Source organism: Prionailurus bengalensis, chromosome E2, assembly GCF_016509475.1.
Source record: "Prionailurus bengalensis isolate Pbe53 chromosome E2, Fcat_Pben_1.1_paternal_pri, whole genome shotgun sequence".
Lineage (NCBI taxonomy): Eukaryota > Metazoa > Chordata > Mammalia > Carnivora > Felidae > Prionailurus > Prionailurus bengalensis.
Genome location: NC_057352.1, coordinates 5,480,931 through 5,494,590, shown reverse-complemented (window position 1 = coordinate 5,494,590; position 13,660 = coordinate 5,480,931). Strand labels below are relative to the sequence as shown.

Below are 13,660 nucleotides of genomic sequence, written 5' to 3'. Positions count from 1 at the left end.
ATGCTTCCCCATAGGATCGTGTGTGGAGTTTGCATTAATAATCATTGCTGCTACCCTCCCCCTCAGATTCCCTCAACTGGTGTGGGTGGAAACAACAGTGTTGTTTTAGTGAAGTGCTCCAGGGGATTCTGTTAGGGGATTTTTTACATCAATACCTAGGATTCAGGGACTTGTTTTCTCAGTGATTCAAAGAATAAAGAGGTGGACACAAAATGAGCAACAGGCAAAAGTTTATTAGACTATAAGAGAAGAGACTGGTAGGAAAGCTCTGTTTACAGAGGGGGGGCATTGAAATGTGAATACCGGGGTGCCTGGGTGGCGCAGTTGGTTAAGCGTCCGACTTCAGCCAGGTCACGATCTCGTGGTCCGTGAGTTCGAGCCCCGTCAGGCTCTGGGCTGATGGCTCAGAGCCTGGAGCCTGTTTCCAATTCTGTGTCTCCCTCTCTCTCTGCCCCTCCCCCGTTCATGCTCTGTCTCTCTCTGTCCCAAAAATAAATAAACGTTGAAAAAAAAATTAAAAAAAAATGTGAATACCAGTGACAATAAGCAAGGGCCTTTGTGGTATAAGGTTCTAGTCTCTCCCCCCTTCCCTTCCCCCTTGTTCCTTCTCAAATCCTACACTTACTGGATTAACAACTCCATGGGCTGGGCTATCCCTTCCTGATTGGCTCATTTCCGTTGCAGGAGGGGTGGTCTATGGCCATATTGTTCCTTGTGGGTTTTAAGTTTTATCATGTACTACTAGTTTTTAGTTAGGTCTTTAGTCAAATTCCTGAGGGGGAGGAGGTGGTGTCTGTTACATTCTTAAGAGGAACTTTACAGCTGAGGGGGTTTGCTGTAGTCAGACATTCCCATCATTGTTCCAAAATGTGTTTTCCCTACCCAGGGGCCTCAGGTCCTAATGGTTCCCTTTCTCCCTACTGAATCCTATCTTTTCCTATGAAAATGCTAAGAGAAGCCAGAGTTAAGCAGAAAGGCTTCCCATTAACTTATCAGAGTTGAGTGCAGGCTTTGGCTCAAGGGTCTCCTGTACAGGAGGTGGGGAGGGTCAGGTCCATGTAACACACTGTTCCTATGCTCAAGCAGAATTTGTGGGCTTCTGTGGGAGCGGAGGCCCCCTGAAAGCAGAGACAGGGAACTCAGGCTGGTCTCCATGTAGGACACCATAATTTCTGAATAGCTCCTGACACAAAGGATGAGGAACTTGGGTCTTTTTTGCATTTCAAAGCCCTGCCTGCAGGTGACCAGGCTACTGGTGAAGAGGTTGCAGTGGTGGCTTTAAAGGCATTTGCTCCCACTTCAGCTGGGATTTCTCCACAAAAATCTTCTGAGAAAAATCTTGAAGAGGAGAGGAAAGGAGAAATGGCCAATTCTCAGGTAAGCCTTGAGTCCATTGCAAGAGGACCTATCACCTTGTTCTCAGGATAATCCATGCATGTAGAAATTGCAGGGCACCTGGGTGGTTCATTCAGTTGAGCATATGACTCTTGATTTAGGCTCAGGTCTTGATCCCAGGGACCTGCTATCCAGCCCTGCATCAGGTTTCCTTCTGAGCTTGGAGCCTACTTAAGATTTTCTCTCTCTATCTGAGTCCCTGTCCTCCATTTGCATGCATTTTCTCTCTCTCTCTCTCTCTCTCTCTCTCTCTCTCTCTCTAAATGAAAAAACTGTAAATACCAATGGTTTTATTTGTTTAGTTCTTATGGTTCTGTTTTAGGTTTTCATCTAATTTTTAAGAATTTTTTTCAACGTTTATTTTGTTGAGACAGAGACAGAGAGCATGAACGGGGTAGGGTCAGAGAAGGAGGGAGACACAGAATCCGGAACAGGTTCCAGGCTCTGAGCACAGAGCCCGATGCAGGGCTCGAATTCACAGACCGCGAGACCACGACCTGAGCTGCAGTCGGACGCTCAACCGACTGAACCACTCAGGTGCCACAGGTTTTCACCTAATTTTTAACATTTCAGAAATGATATTCTAGGTTATGTCTTCAGAACACTCCTCCCCTATATCTCAGAGACCTCTCTCCCTTTTCTCCAACCTGGCTTCTGGTAGGGCAACAGCAGTCGTCACTTTGAATTAAATTCCTACAAGTATTGAAAATATTCCCTTTGTGACAGATCCAGAGAGGAAGATGTTGAGTCCAAGTGTCCTGTTGCTGATCGGGTCTGGTCCTGGGATAGCAATCAAGGAAAACCATTCCCATTTAGGTCTTATCCGAATGCTTTCTCTGCCCCGGGTAGAGGAGGATTATGAAAATGCACAAATACACAAGATGGATATGAGGCACAGAATAATTTAGAATGTTCATGCTCTTGAGGATGTGGAAAAGCTACTTTAAGATATCCTAGATATTCCAGGACATGACAAGTATATGCGATAAAGTCTGTATAAATCCACTGTGTCCTTAACTTGTTTATATTGTGATTTACTGTTTGGGGTCACAAGAGCACACAGGCGATCCCGTGTCCTGAGGTGTGCCTTAGGCACTGATATCCATTTGTTTCCTTACAGCTGATGTTATCTTCTATCACTTGGGTTTGTGCTCTCTGCCAGATTCCTCCCCTGTAATGTTCATATTTTCCTTATCAGTTGTGATGATTTTAGGCTGATTCCCTGAGCAGTTCCCAGACACCATCACATTTAAACTAGAAACATCTTTCTTCTAGTTTCTCTTTTCTTGTATTTTTTTCCTTGTAGCTTTTTTCTCTTTTAAGTTTATTTTGAGAGAGAGAGAGAGTGAGAGCAGGGGAGTGGCCAAGAGAGAGCCAAGTCCCAAGTAGGCGACACGGGGCCAGCACTGGGCCTCAAACTCACAAATCAAGAGGTCTTGACCTCAGTCTAATTCAAAAGTCAGAAGCCTGACTGAGCCATCCAGGAACCCCGTCCTTGTAGTTTCTGAGGAGGAGGACAAATGCAAAACAAATGTGGATAAAATTTAAATTTCTCGCAAGTTACAACCACCGGAGAAATACTCGAGACTGGCAGAGGAAGATACTCCTCAAGGAATTCACAACTGCTTTAATGTTGATGCTTTTCTAGAGGCAAAAAGCAAGCTTAGCTTTACCATAGTCAAACTTCTGGGATCCTGGAAGTCTTCTTTAACATATGAAATCCCTGTAGACACTTATATATTTCTCCCCCCCCAACTTAAAGTATATAATCAACAGTTCCTCTCAATCACACTGCAGCTCACTCTTCCCACAGATCCTGTCCCTGTGCTTTTACACAAACAGCCTCGTTAACCAAAAAGGCTCAAGACCTTTTCCTTGAACATTGACCCCTGGCCCACCTCACATTAGTTCCCACCAGACAATGAAGACCCTCAGCCTTGTGTAGTAGATGTAATGACCTCTGCGGGTCGAGGTTCTCAATGAGTCAGACTTTCATCCTTTGTGTTTTTATTTTGCTGCATAGTCATGACACAGGCATACTCTATTTACTTCTGTGTGTTTCAGAAAAAGAAAAAAAGAATCACATAATTACCATGTTTGAGTGTCTTAAAATCCTGAAATAAAACAGCACAAATGATGAATGAAACAAAATCTTTCAATGAGGGGCACGTGCATGGCTCAGTTCATTAAGCGTGGGACTTCCACTCAGGTCATGATCTCACCATTCCTGAGCTGGAGCCCAGCATCAGGTGAACAGGAGCCATGCCTCTCCATTTCTCTCTCCTCTCTCTCTGCCTCTCCTGGTATTCTCTCTGTCCCTGTCTCTCCCTTCTCTCCCTTCCACCCTGTCTCCCTCTGTCTCTCTCTCTCTTTGTCAATCATAAGTAATAATTAATTAAAAAATAAAATTTTAAAAAGCTCTCAAATAAACACTATATTAGCAGATCATGGAGTACTACGGTCAAGACAACTCTTGAGATACTCTGTGGTGCCAGATAGTTTATTGAAGTAACACAGGGCAGGACCCGTGGGCAGAAAGAACTGTACTTTGGCTGCATGAAGCTTTTATGTTCAAGGGGAGGGTAGGTGCACAGAGTGTTCAATCACAAATGTTTCTGTAAATTTCTACGTGTAAAACTGCTTCTGCAAGATTTCTCTGGTGCTTACCATTCAGTTCAATATGAAGCAGTGGTGACATGTACCACTCATGAGACCCTGTAAAAATGTAATAACCAGGGATACCTAGGTGGCTTAGTCACAGCCTGGAGCCTGGAGTCACAGCTTGGGGTTCTCTCCCTGTCTCTGCCTCTCCACCTTTCACACCGTGCTTACCCACGTTCTCTTTCACAATATAAATAAACTTAAAGAAAAATGTAGGAACCAGCCTTTATTTGATGAATGTCCACATAATACAACTGTATGTTAGCTTTCTGTGCTACAGGTGAAAATTTTTCTGATTGTATACCTCATCATACTAGAGTCAGAAATAACTATTGTCTTTGTATCTTAATGTGTGTTTGTGTTGATAGTGTGAGTAAAAGACCTAAGCATCATTATCTACAATTAGTTTTATGAGTTTCATGCCACTGAAAATGTTTTGTTTGTTTTTGAGGAAGAGAGCGGCAGGGGCAGAGAGAGAGAATCCCTAGCCGGCTCCACATTGTCAGCACAGAGCCTGAGGTGGGGTTTGAACTGGTGAAGTGTGAAATCATGGCCTGAGCCAAATTCAAGAAGTGGACACTTAACCACGTGAGCCACCCAGGTGTCCTTCATTGAAAATGTTTCCTAGTCACCAGCATACTTTTCTATGTTTAATATCTATACAACTTCTTTGAATATTTGTGGATGTGAGCATGGAATGTATAAAGGTGATCAATTTTGTGTGCATACCTTCTTTCCATCATTCTTCAGGTTTGACACCTGCTATGATCATTTGGTTAGGGGCCCCTCCGTATATTTTCGGTGTCATTTTAGGTCAACTCCAGGTCAGATGACCTGGGTTAAAACCTGATCCCTACCACGTACTGGATGCTTGAAAAAATATTCACATGGAAATAGAAGAATAATGTGTCTGTTGTCTTAGATTATGATTTATTTTGCAATAAGTTATGAAAAACTGTGAATGCTCTCTACTATCCAGGGAATGCTTGGAAAGGTTTATTGCCTTTCTTGCTATTCTAGTAGAAGCTGTAATTGCTATGAATCCCATTCAGTTCCAAGTTCCCCAAAAGTTCTTGTCTTTGAGTTCTACTTCTTCATTATTGAAATATGTATCTCATGGCCAATAGACTAATGCCTTGTTAGAAATGCAGACATCTACCCCATCCTAGAACTCCTGAGCAGTATATGCATTTTAACAAGATCCCCAAGGTCCTGTTGTGAAATTCTAATTCATATTAGAATATGCTAAATACATTTGTCACTCCCCAGAAGTTTCCATTGAAGAAATAGATAGCACATGTACTGTATGATGTAAATACAATATTCAAAATGTATATGCCTGTGTTGATGCCTTCATTTTACAAATTCTCTTGAATAAACACAGTATTTATAAAGGTTCTTACCTCCAAGGTAAAGAATATACTAGAGCATAATACTGGGTGACAAATAATCTTACCTCATCAAGCAGGAACCTCACCTAAGCCAGAACCAGTTCTCCTGATATAACTGAACTAACAGAAGTTCAGTCGTTGGTGAGTCACAAAAAACTATACCAGGTGAGGATGTGAGCAAAGCAAAAATGATTTACAAGAAACAAGGAAATCACAGGGAGGAACTTCCAAATCAGATACTCATGGAGGAATGGGGAATGGTGTCCTTTCATTTAGGGTTAGCGTGGATATTCAGAAAGGGGAGGCCATCATCTTATGTCAAGTGGCGTATAAGGTTGCACATAAGCCTTAAGAGAACAGTTGTGTACATACTCTGCATATTTCATAGGAAATGAGGTTTGTGCTCCTCCTTGGGTGAGATTTTGGTATTATAATGAGTTAAAAGGGAGCTCCTGGGTGGCTGAGTCCATTGAGCGTCCTACTCTTAATTTAGGCTCAGGTCAGGATGAAAGTCCTGAGATCAGTCTCCACTCTGAGCATGGACCCTGGTTGGAATTCTTTCTCTCTCTGCCCCCCCTCCACTTGTGCACGCTCTATCTCCCTCAAAGATAAAAGATTTAAAATAAAATGTTTGAATGAGATGAAGGGAACTGTACTCACTCCGTAGTTTAATCTATTATGCATTTGCTTAGGTGAGTCAGGGGTTAATCTCCAACTGAGCTCATCCAAGCTCTTCCTCAGGGCAGTCATTACCTTTTGTTGGATGGTTTCTGTTTCCACTACAGGAGACTATACCCATGGGGTGTTTTTTGTGAAGTAAAAGATAAGATAGAAAAAGAGGTTAAGTACAATGTGGAACTAAGATCGCTGGGTACAAGCACAAGCATTAAAGTCAGGTCTTGGAGTCCGGCTGGTGACATTAACTGCCTCTTTCATTTGACCTAGCATTAGGAACTCTGCCTATGGCCACTTGATAACTGTGTTTTTTATTGCAGGGATTGCTGACATTCAGGGATGTGGCCATAGAATTTTCTCAGGAAGAGTTGCGGTGCCTGAACCACAGTCAGTGGGAACTGTACAGGGATGTGATGTTAGAGAACTACGGACACCTCCTTTTCTTGGGTGAGGAATACTCCTTCCACACTGCCCAAACCATACTCAGGGATTTGTTCCTTCCCTTGAAGACTGTCTCTTGTAATCTTCCTCTTTGCATGACTGGGATTCAGATCCCTGCAGTCAGGGAAAGAAGTAGGGGTTTGTGGATGTACAGAAAAATCTTCTTGTTGTTTCCTTTTCAGCTTTACCTTTTCTTCCTTAGGGTAACATCATCATTTCTGTACATTAATGACAATTCTAAAGGCTAAGTGGCATAAAATGGTATCTCTTTTGTCTTAAATACCGATTTCTACTCATTATTTTCATGGTAGTACTCAGAAGTGGAGGTCAAGATCTGAACATGGAAAATTCATCCTGCATGTTCTAAAGGGGATGTTGGCCCACAGCATTTGGGAAATCATTTTCTAGCTTCTACTCTGTCCTCTCTGCTCTACTAAGCACAATAGTGGATCAGAAGTTAGAATCCCCAACCACACTCACATTCTTTTTTTTCTAATAAACAGGTCTTGTTGTGTCAAAGCCAGACCTGGTCATCTTTTTGGAACAAAAGAAAGATGTCTGGGCCGTGAAGAGAAAGGAGACAGTAGCTACACACCCAGGTAGGTGGGAAGGAAGCAGATGACAGAGGTGAGGTCCAGTCGTGAAGGAGGAATTGGACCTCAGAATGTGGTTGAGCAGCTCTCCTTGAATGGAAATTAGGTTGGAAAGGCCAGTATTAGGTCTCTCCTTTCACATCAGGCATCTGCTTTCCAACACATCATGCTGTTACATTCTCAAAGGATTGTTGTTCAGTTTCACTGAAGGTTCTTCACATCCATAGTGAGGTCTTCCAGAACCTTATTGGTTCTCCATTGCTTGGAGGTCTTGGGGAAATCTCTGCATTTCTGAGGAAGTCTAGGTTAATCCATTTCTGACTTCTGTTTTGCTTCTTGTGTGAAGTGTGTGAGGGTAGTGGTGGGCATCTTGGGGTTAGGTGCAGAGATCCCAGGAATGCTAGAGGGAGACATCACAAGTTTTCTTGTTGATCCTTTCCAGGATTAAGGAGGCTTTCATTTTAATCATACAAAATAGAGGCCCAGTAATTTCATCAGGTAGTTGAGTAGTTGTATATGAGATTCCTTTATGATTTATTATATCAATAGTCCTGATATGACATGGGCATGTGCTTTATGAGAAGTGAGGGAGACAATTAGTAAACTTCCTATATTTAGAAAAAGAGTTTTAATTATAAATGTAATTCACTTCAGGAAAAATTGGTTTTTTTTTTGTTTTTTTTTGTTTTTTTTTACTTTTCTCAGAATGTATATGTATTTAATACCAAAGATTTTTTTGATAAAGTGATTGTTGGCCTATTTTACAATTTTTTTGAAACTTGTTTATTTAGAAATGAAAGGTTTTGGGGCACTTGGTTGACTCAGAGGGTTTAGCATCTGAGTCTTGATTTCAGCTCAGGTCATGACTTCATGGTTTGAGTTTAAGCCCTAAGTCCATTTCTGCACCCAGTGTGGAGCCTGCTTGGAATTCCCTTCTCTCTCTCCCTCTCCCTACCCCCACTCCCTTTCTCTCTCAAACTTATTAAAAAATTACAAAAAAGAAATGAAAGGTTTTTATTTGTTTGATTCTAAAGATTGGATTATAGGGGCGCCTGGGTGGCGCAGTCGTTTAAGCATCCGACTTCAGCCAGGTCACGATCTCACGGTCTGTGAGTTCGAGCCCCGTGTCGGGCTCTGGGCTGATGGCTCAGAGCCTGGAGCCTGTTTCCGATTCTGTGTCTCCCTCTCTCTCTGCCCCTCCCCCGTTCATGCTCTGTCTCTCTCTGTCCCAAAAATAAATAAACGTTGAAAAAAAAAATTAAAAAAAAAAAAAGATTGGATTATAGGGGAGCCTGGGTAGCTCAGTTGGTTAAGACTTCAACTTCAGCGTAGGTAATGATCTTGTGGTTTGTGACTTTGAGCCCCGTGTCTGACTCTGTGCTGAGAGCTCACAGCCTGGAGCCTGCTTTGGATTCTATGTCCCCCTCCATCTCTCTGAGAGTCTCCCTGGCTTGTCCTCTCTCTCTCTCTCTCTCTCTGATACATGCACATTAAAAAATAAACAATTGATTATACCCTTAAATCTGTGTGATAGGAGGGATCTATTAACATAACACATTGTTTAATGTCTTAAGTGCTTAATTCAGAAAAGTTTTCATTAGAGGTTTCCATGGTTGATTTTAAGGAACATTCTTTACAATTTTAATGCCCATGAAGATAAGCCGGTAATTCAAAATGTTCCTTTTTCATGGGTGCATAGTCACAGTTGAAAATTAGAGCTAAAGCTAGGGGTGTCTGGGCTTAGGTCATGATCTCATGGTTCGAGAGTCTGAGCTCTGCATCGGGCTCTATGCTGACACTGTGGAGCCTGCTTGGGATTCTTTCTTTCTTCCTCCTCTGCTTTACCTTTTTCTCTCTCAAAGTAAATAAGGTTAAAAATATATATATATGTATATATAGTGGGCCTGTTTTAAATAGTTCATCATTTTTATGTAGAATTTTTTGGTTTACATTTTGTCTGGTTTTGAAATTCCATAGTAATGTGCTTCCTTTTGTATGGAACTTTCCACAGCATTATTTAGGTGGTATTTTGCTTTTACCTGTGTATTTTGTTTTAGGGTGACAATTTTCAACTCATTATGTTTTTGGACAATGTGAGTGAGTCTAAGTCAGATAAGATCAGCTTTATGCCCTTTGCTAATAAAAGTATGTATTTGTAGCAATATTACCTATGCATACTTGTGAGTCATCTTGTGTATTTCTTTCCTTGATTAGTGGTAAATGAATGTTGTATCCTGTTTAGGTGAGTTATGCTAATAGAATTAATTTCATCATGTATTTATTGGTGAATGTATTGGCTGCATGTATTTTCATTCTGGTTACCTTAGAGAGTACTTAAAACATCTTAAAGGTATAGCAAACCTTTATGCATGCTGCTAATGCAGACCTCAACACAGGGCTTGCTTTTTTTTTTTTTTTTTTTTTTTTAACGTTTATTTATTCCTGAGAGACAGACAGAGAGAGAGACAGAGAGAAAGAGAGACCGACCGACCAAGCCCACGCAGGGGAGGGGCAGAGAGGGAGGGAGACACAGAATCTGGATCTCCAGGCTTCTGGCTGTCAGCACAGAGCCCAATGCGGGGCTCAAACTCATGAACCCCGAGATCATGACCTGAGCTGAAGTTGAGCACGTAACCAAATGAGCCCCTGAAGCAACCCTCAACACAGGATTTGAATTCCCAAACTGGGAGAACGTGTCCTAAGCTGAAATCAGGAGTTGGACACTTAACCGAATGAGCCACCTCATGCCCCTAACACAGTTTTAAGCCGATAGTGTCAATTTTATTTTATTTTATTATTATTTTTTTTAATTTTTTTTTTCAACGTTTATTTATTTTTGGGACAGAGAGAGACAGAGCATGAACGGGGAAGGGGCAGAGAGAGAGGGAGACACAGAATCGGAAACAGGCTCCAGGCTCTGAGCCATCAGCCCAGAGCCTGACGCGGGGCTCGAACTCACGGACCCCGAGATGGTGACCTGGCTGAAGTCGGACGCTTAACCGACTGCGCCACCCAGGCGCCCCTCGATAGTGTCAATTTTATACAAAACTCTTCTACTTATCATCTCTGCACCAGTACCCACTTTATATTGATGACATCATAAATCTTTTTTATATTGCATATATTATTACCTAGATTTGATTTTTCTGCTTTTATTTAAGAAAAAGTCTGTAGCAGAAATAAATGTGACTTGTCCTACCTTGTTACAACACTACAGGTTTCTATAATTGTGTAAGTATTTATACTTCTCAGAGAGCTTTATGTTATGTCTTTTCAGTTACTGTTTAGAATCTTTTTAGTTCAACAAGGACTTTTTTTAAAAAATTAATGTTTATTTATATTTTGAGAGAGAGACAGAGACAGAATCTGAAGCAGGCTCCAGGCACTAAGTCTTCAGCAAGATCACAACACAGGGCACGGACTCACCAACCGTGAGAACATAACTTGAACCAAAGTTGGATATGTGACCAACTGAGGCACCCAGGTGCCCCTAGAAGGACATTCTTTAACATTTTTGTAGGACAGATCTGCTGATAAACTTAGAGGGGTTTTGCCTTGGCAAAGTCTTCATTTCTACATGCATGGAAAACAGCTGTGCCAGATAGGGTATTCTTGGTGGATAGTTTTTGATCCTTCAGTATTTGAATACATTGTTTCATGCTTTTCTTTCTATAAGGTCTACTGAGAACCCCACTCACAATCTGATAGGAGCTCTCTTGTACATAAGTTGCCTTTGTCATGCTTTTCAAAATTCTCTTTTCACTGGTCATTTTTGGTAGGTTAATTATAACGTGTCACTGTGTTCATGTCTTGTCTTTTTTCTTCTTCTATTTTTACTTAAATTCTAATTAGATAACATACCGTGCAAAATTGATTTCAGTATAATTCAGTGGCTCATCACTTACGTACAGTGCTCATCATAACAATTGCTTTCCTTAATAGCCATCACCAAGCAACCTGTCCCTCACCCATCTCCCACCATTGATACTTATCCTACTGTGAATTTACCGTGCTTGTGAATTTGTCTCTTCTTTCCACATACAAGAGAGCTACAAGCCTTTAGTTCTTCATGGAAACTCTCTGCCCCCTTTCACTCTACTCTGCTCTCCTTATGGGGTCCCATTAATGTACACATTGTTCCACTTGTCGGTGTCCCGTGTGTCCCTAGACTTTGTCCTTTTCCACATTTTTCTTTGGTCCTCTTAGGTAATTTAAAACAAGCGGTCTTTAGATTGTCCACTTCTCTTTTCTGCTTGATCAAGTCTGTTGCTGACTCCTTTGTATATTTTTAAATTCAGAGATTCTCCACTTGAGCTCCCAATTGTTTCTTATACTTTGCCTCTTTGGGCTTACGTTTTGGTCATGCATAGTTTTTCTGCTCTCATTTAGGTACCTGTTTTCTCTTCTTCCTCCATGAGCATCTTTATGATGATTTCTTCTTGACTTCTTTGTCATTGATACTTTCTAATTAATTTAAGGTCAGTTTTGGAGATTTATTTCATTCCTGTGAGTGAAACAAGTTCTTCTATTTCTTTATGGCCTTGTGGCCTTTTGTTGAGATTAGTAAATTTAAGAAAACAGCTTCTGGGCTTAGGCTTATGAACTTGTTTTTACAGGAGAACACAAGTAATTGGTAATGTCTGAATTTTTGTAATTTCCCAGTTTACGAAAGTCTAGTTACTTCTTTAGAGCCCATGATACCTTCCTCTGTTGTCCTCAGCTCTGTGGTCTCTCCAGTGTGTAAACAAAAGCTCACCTGTTGTCTCAGCATCCATCATAGTCACAAACTTTGTCTCTTCAATGTTTCTCTTCTTTTCTACTTGTCTGCTTGGGCTGGGTTCTCCTAATTGCCTTCTGGAGCACTCACAAAGTAATTTAGTCCATTTTTGTCTCCATGGGGGAGCCACCGTCCTGATGCTCCCTATTTCTTCACTGCTGATATCCTGTGATGGGTATTAATTTTGGATATTAGCATTTAACATATATGCATGTGAAGATAGTAAGTGAGAGAACTGATCGTGTATCTTTTACTTGTGTCTTTTCATAACACCATAGGCTTGTTGGCAAAGTCAGGTAAAGAATATTCTTTTTAAAGAGTGATGTAGGAACAAATGCAAGTTGTGGTTCTTAGTATTTACACTCAGTGATGACTTGGATGAAGATGGAGGGTAGAAATGAAGTTACGATGGATATCGCCAAACCGGGACAATTGCCCTTAGTGGAACCCATACTGCCAGAAGAGATCAAGCGTATAAAATACTTGGGGGAAAACCCCACCTTAAGTCAGTTCCATTTGAATCCCAGGACCAAAATCCATTTTCGTAAAGTTTTATTTTTTTAAATATTTATTTATTTATTTTTGGTTGCTTCTCATTTTTTCAAATATGAAATTTATTGTCAGATTTGTTTCCATACAACAACCAGTGCTCATTCCAACAGGTGCCTTCCTCAATGCTCATCACCCACTCTCCCCTCCCTCCCAGCCCCCACAAACCCTCAGTTTATTCTCAGTTTTTAAGAGTCTCTTATGGTTTGTCTCCCTCCCTCCCTTTTTCTTTTTCCTTCCCCTCCCCCATGGTCTTGTATTAAGTTTCTCAGGATCCACATAAAAGTGAAAATATATGGTACCTGTCTTTTCTGTATGACTTAGCATAACACTCTTCAGTTCCATCCACGTTACTGCAAAAGGCCATATTTCATTCTTTCTCGTTTCCAAGTAGTATTGCACTGTGTATATAAACCACAATTTCTTTATCCATTTGTCAGTTGATGGACATTTAAGCTCTTTCCATAATTTAGCTATTGTTGAAAGTGCTGCTATAAACATTGGGGTACAAGTGCCCCTATGCATCAGTACTCCTGTATCCCTTGGGTAAATTCCTAACAGTGCTATTGCTGGGTCATAGGGTAGATCTATTTTTAATTTTTTGAGGAATCTCCCCACTGTTTTCCAGAGGAACTGCACCAGTTTGTATTCCCACCAACAGTGCAAGAGGGTTCTCGTTTCTCCACATCCTCTCCAGCATCTATAGTCTCCTGATTTGTTCATTTTAGCCACTCTGACTGGCATGAGATGATATCTCGGTGTGGTTTTGATTTGTGTTTCCCTGATGAGGAGTGACGTTGAGCATCTTTTCATGTGCCTGTTGGCCATCCGGATGTCTTCTTTAGAGAAGTGTCTATCCATGTTTTCTGCCCATTTCTTCACTGGATTACTTGTCTTTGAGGTGTGGAGTTTGGTGAGCTCTTTATAGATTTTGGATACTAGCCCTTTGATATGTCATTTGCAAATATCTTTCCCCATTCCGTTGGTTTCCTTTTAGTTTTGTTGACTTGTTTCCTTTGCAGTGCAGTAGTTTTTATCTTGATTAAGTCCCAATAGTTCACTTTTGCTTTTAATTCCCTCGTCTTTGGGGATGTGTCAAGTAAGAAATTGCTGCGGCTGAGGTAAGAGAGGTTTTTTCCTGCTTTCTCCTCGCGTTTTGATCATTTCCTGTCTCACAT

The 13,660-nt window shown here is 41.2% G+C and overlaps 1 protein-coding gene across 1 annotated transcript; it reads left to right on the top strand.

Moving 5' to 3' along the window:
* Positions 1-1,221: 1,221 nt before the first annotated feature.
* LOC122493767 (putative protein ZNF720) lies at positions 1,222-7,298 on the top strand. The gene is made up of 3 exons (XM_043598358.1): positions 1,222-1,377; positions 6,443-6,569; positions 7,067-7,298. Exons 1-3 carry the CDS (start codon positions 1,363-1,365, stop codon positions 7,183-7,185), a joined length of 261 nt encoding a protein of 86 aa, XP_043454293.1. The 5' UTR covers positions 1,222-1,362; the 3' UTR covers positions 7,186-7,298.
* The last annotated feature ends 6,362 nt before the right edge of the window (positions 7,299-13,660 follow it).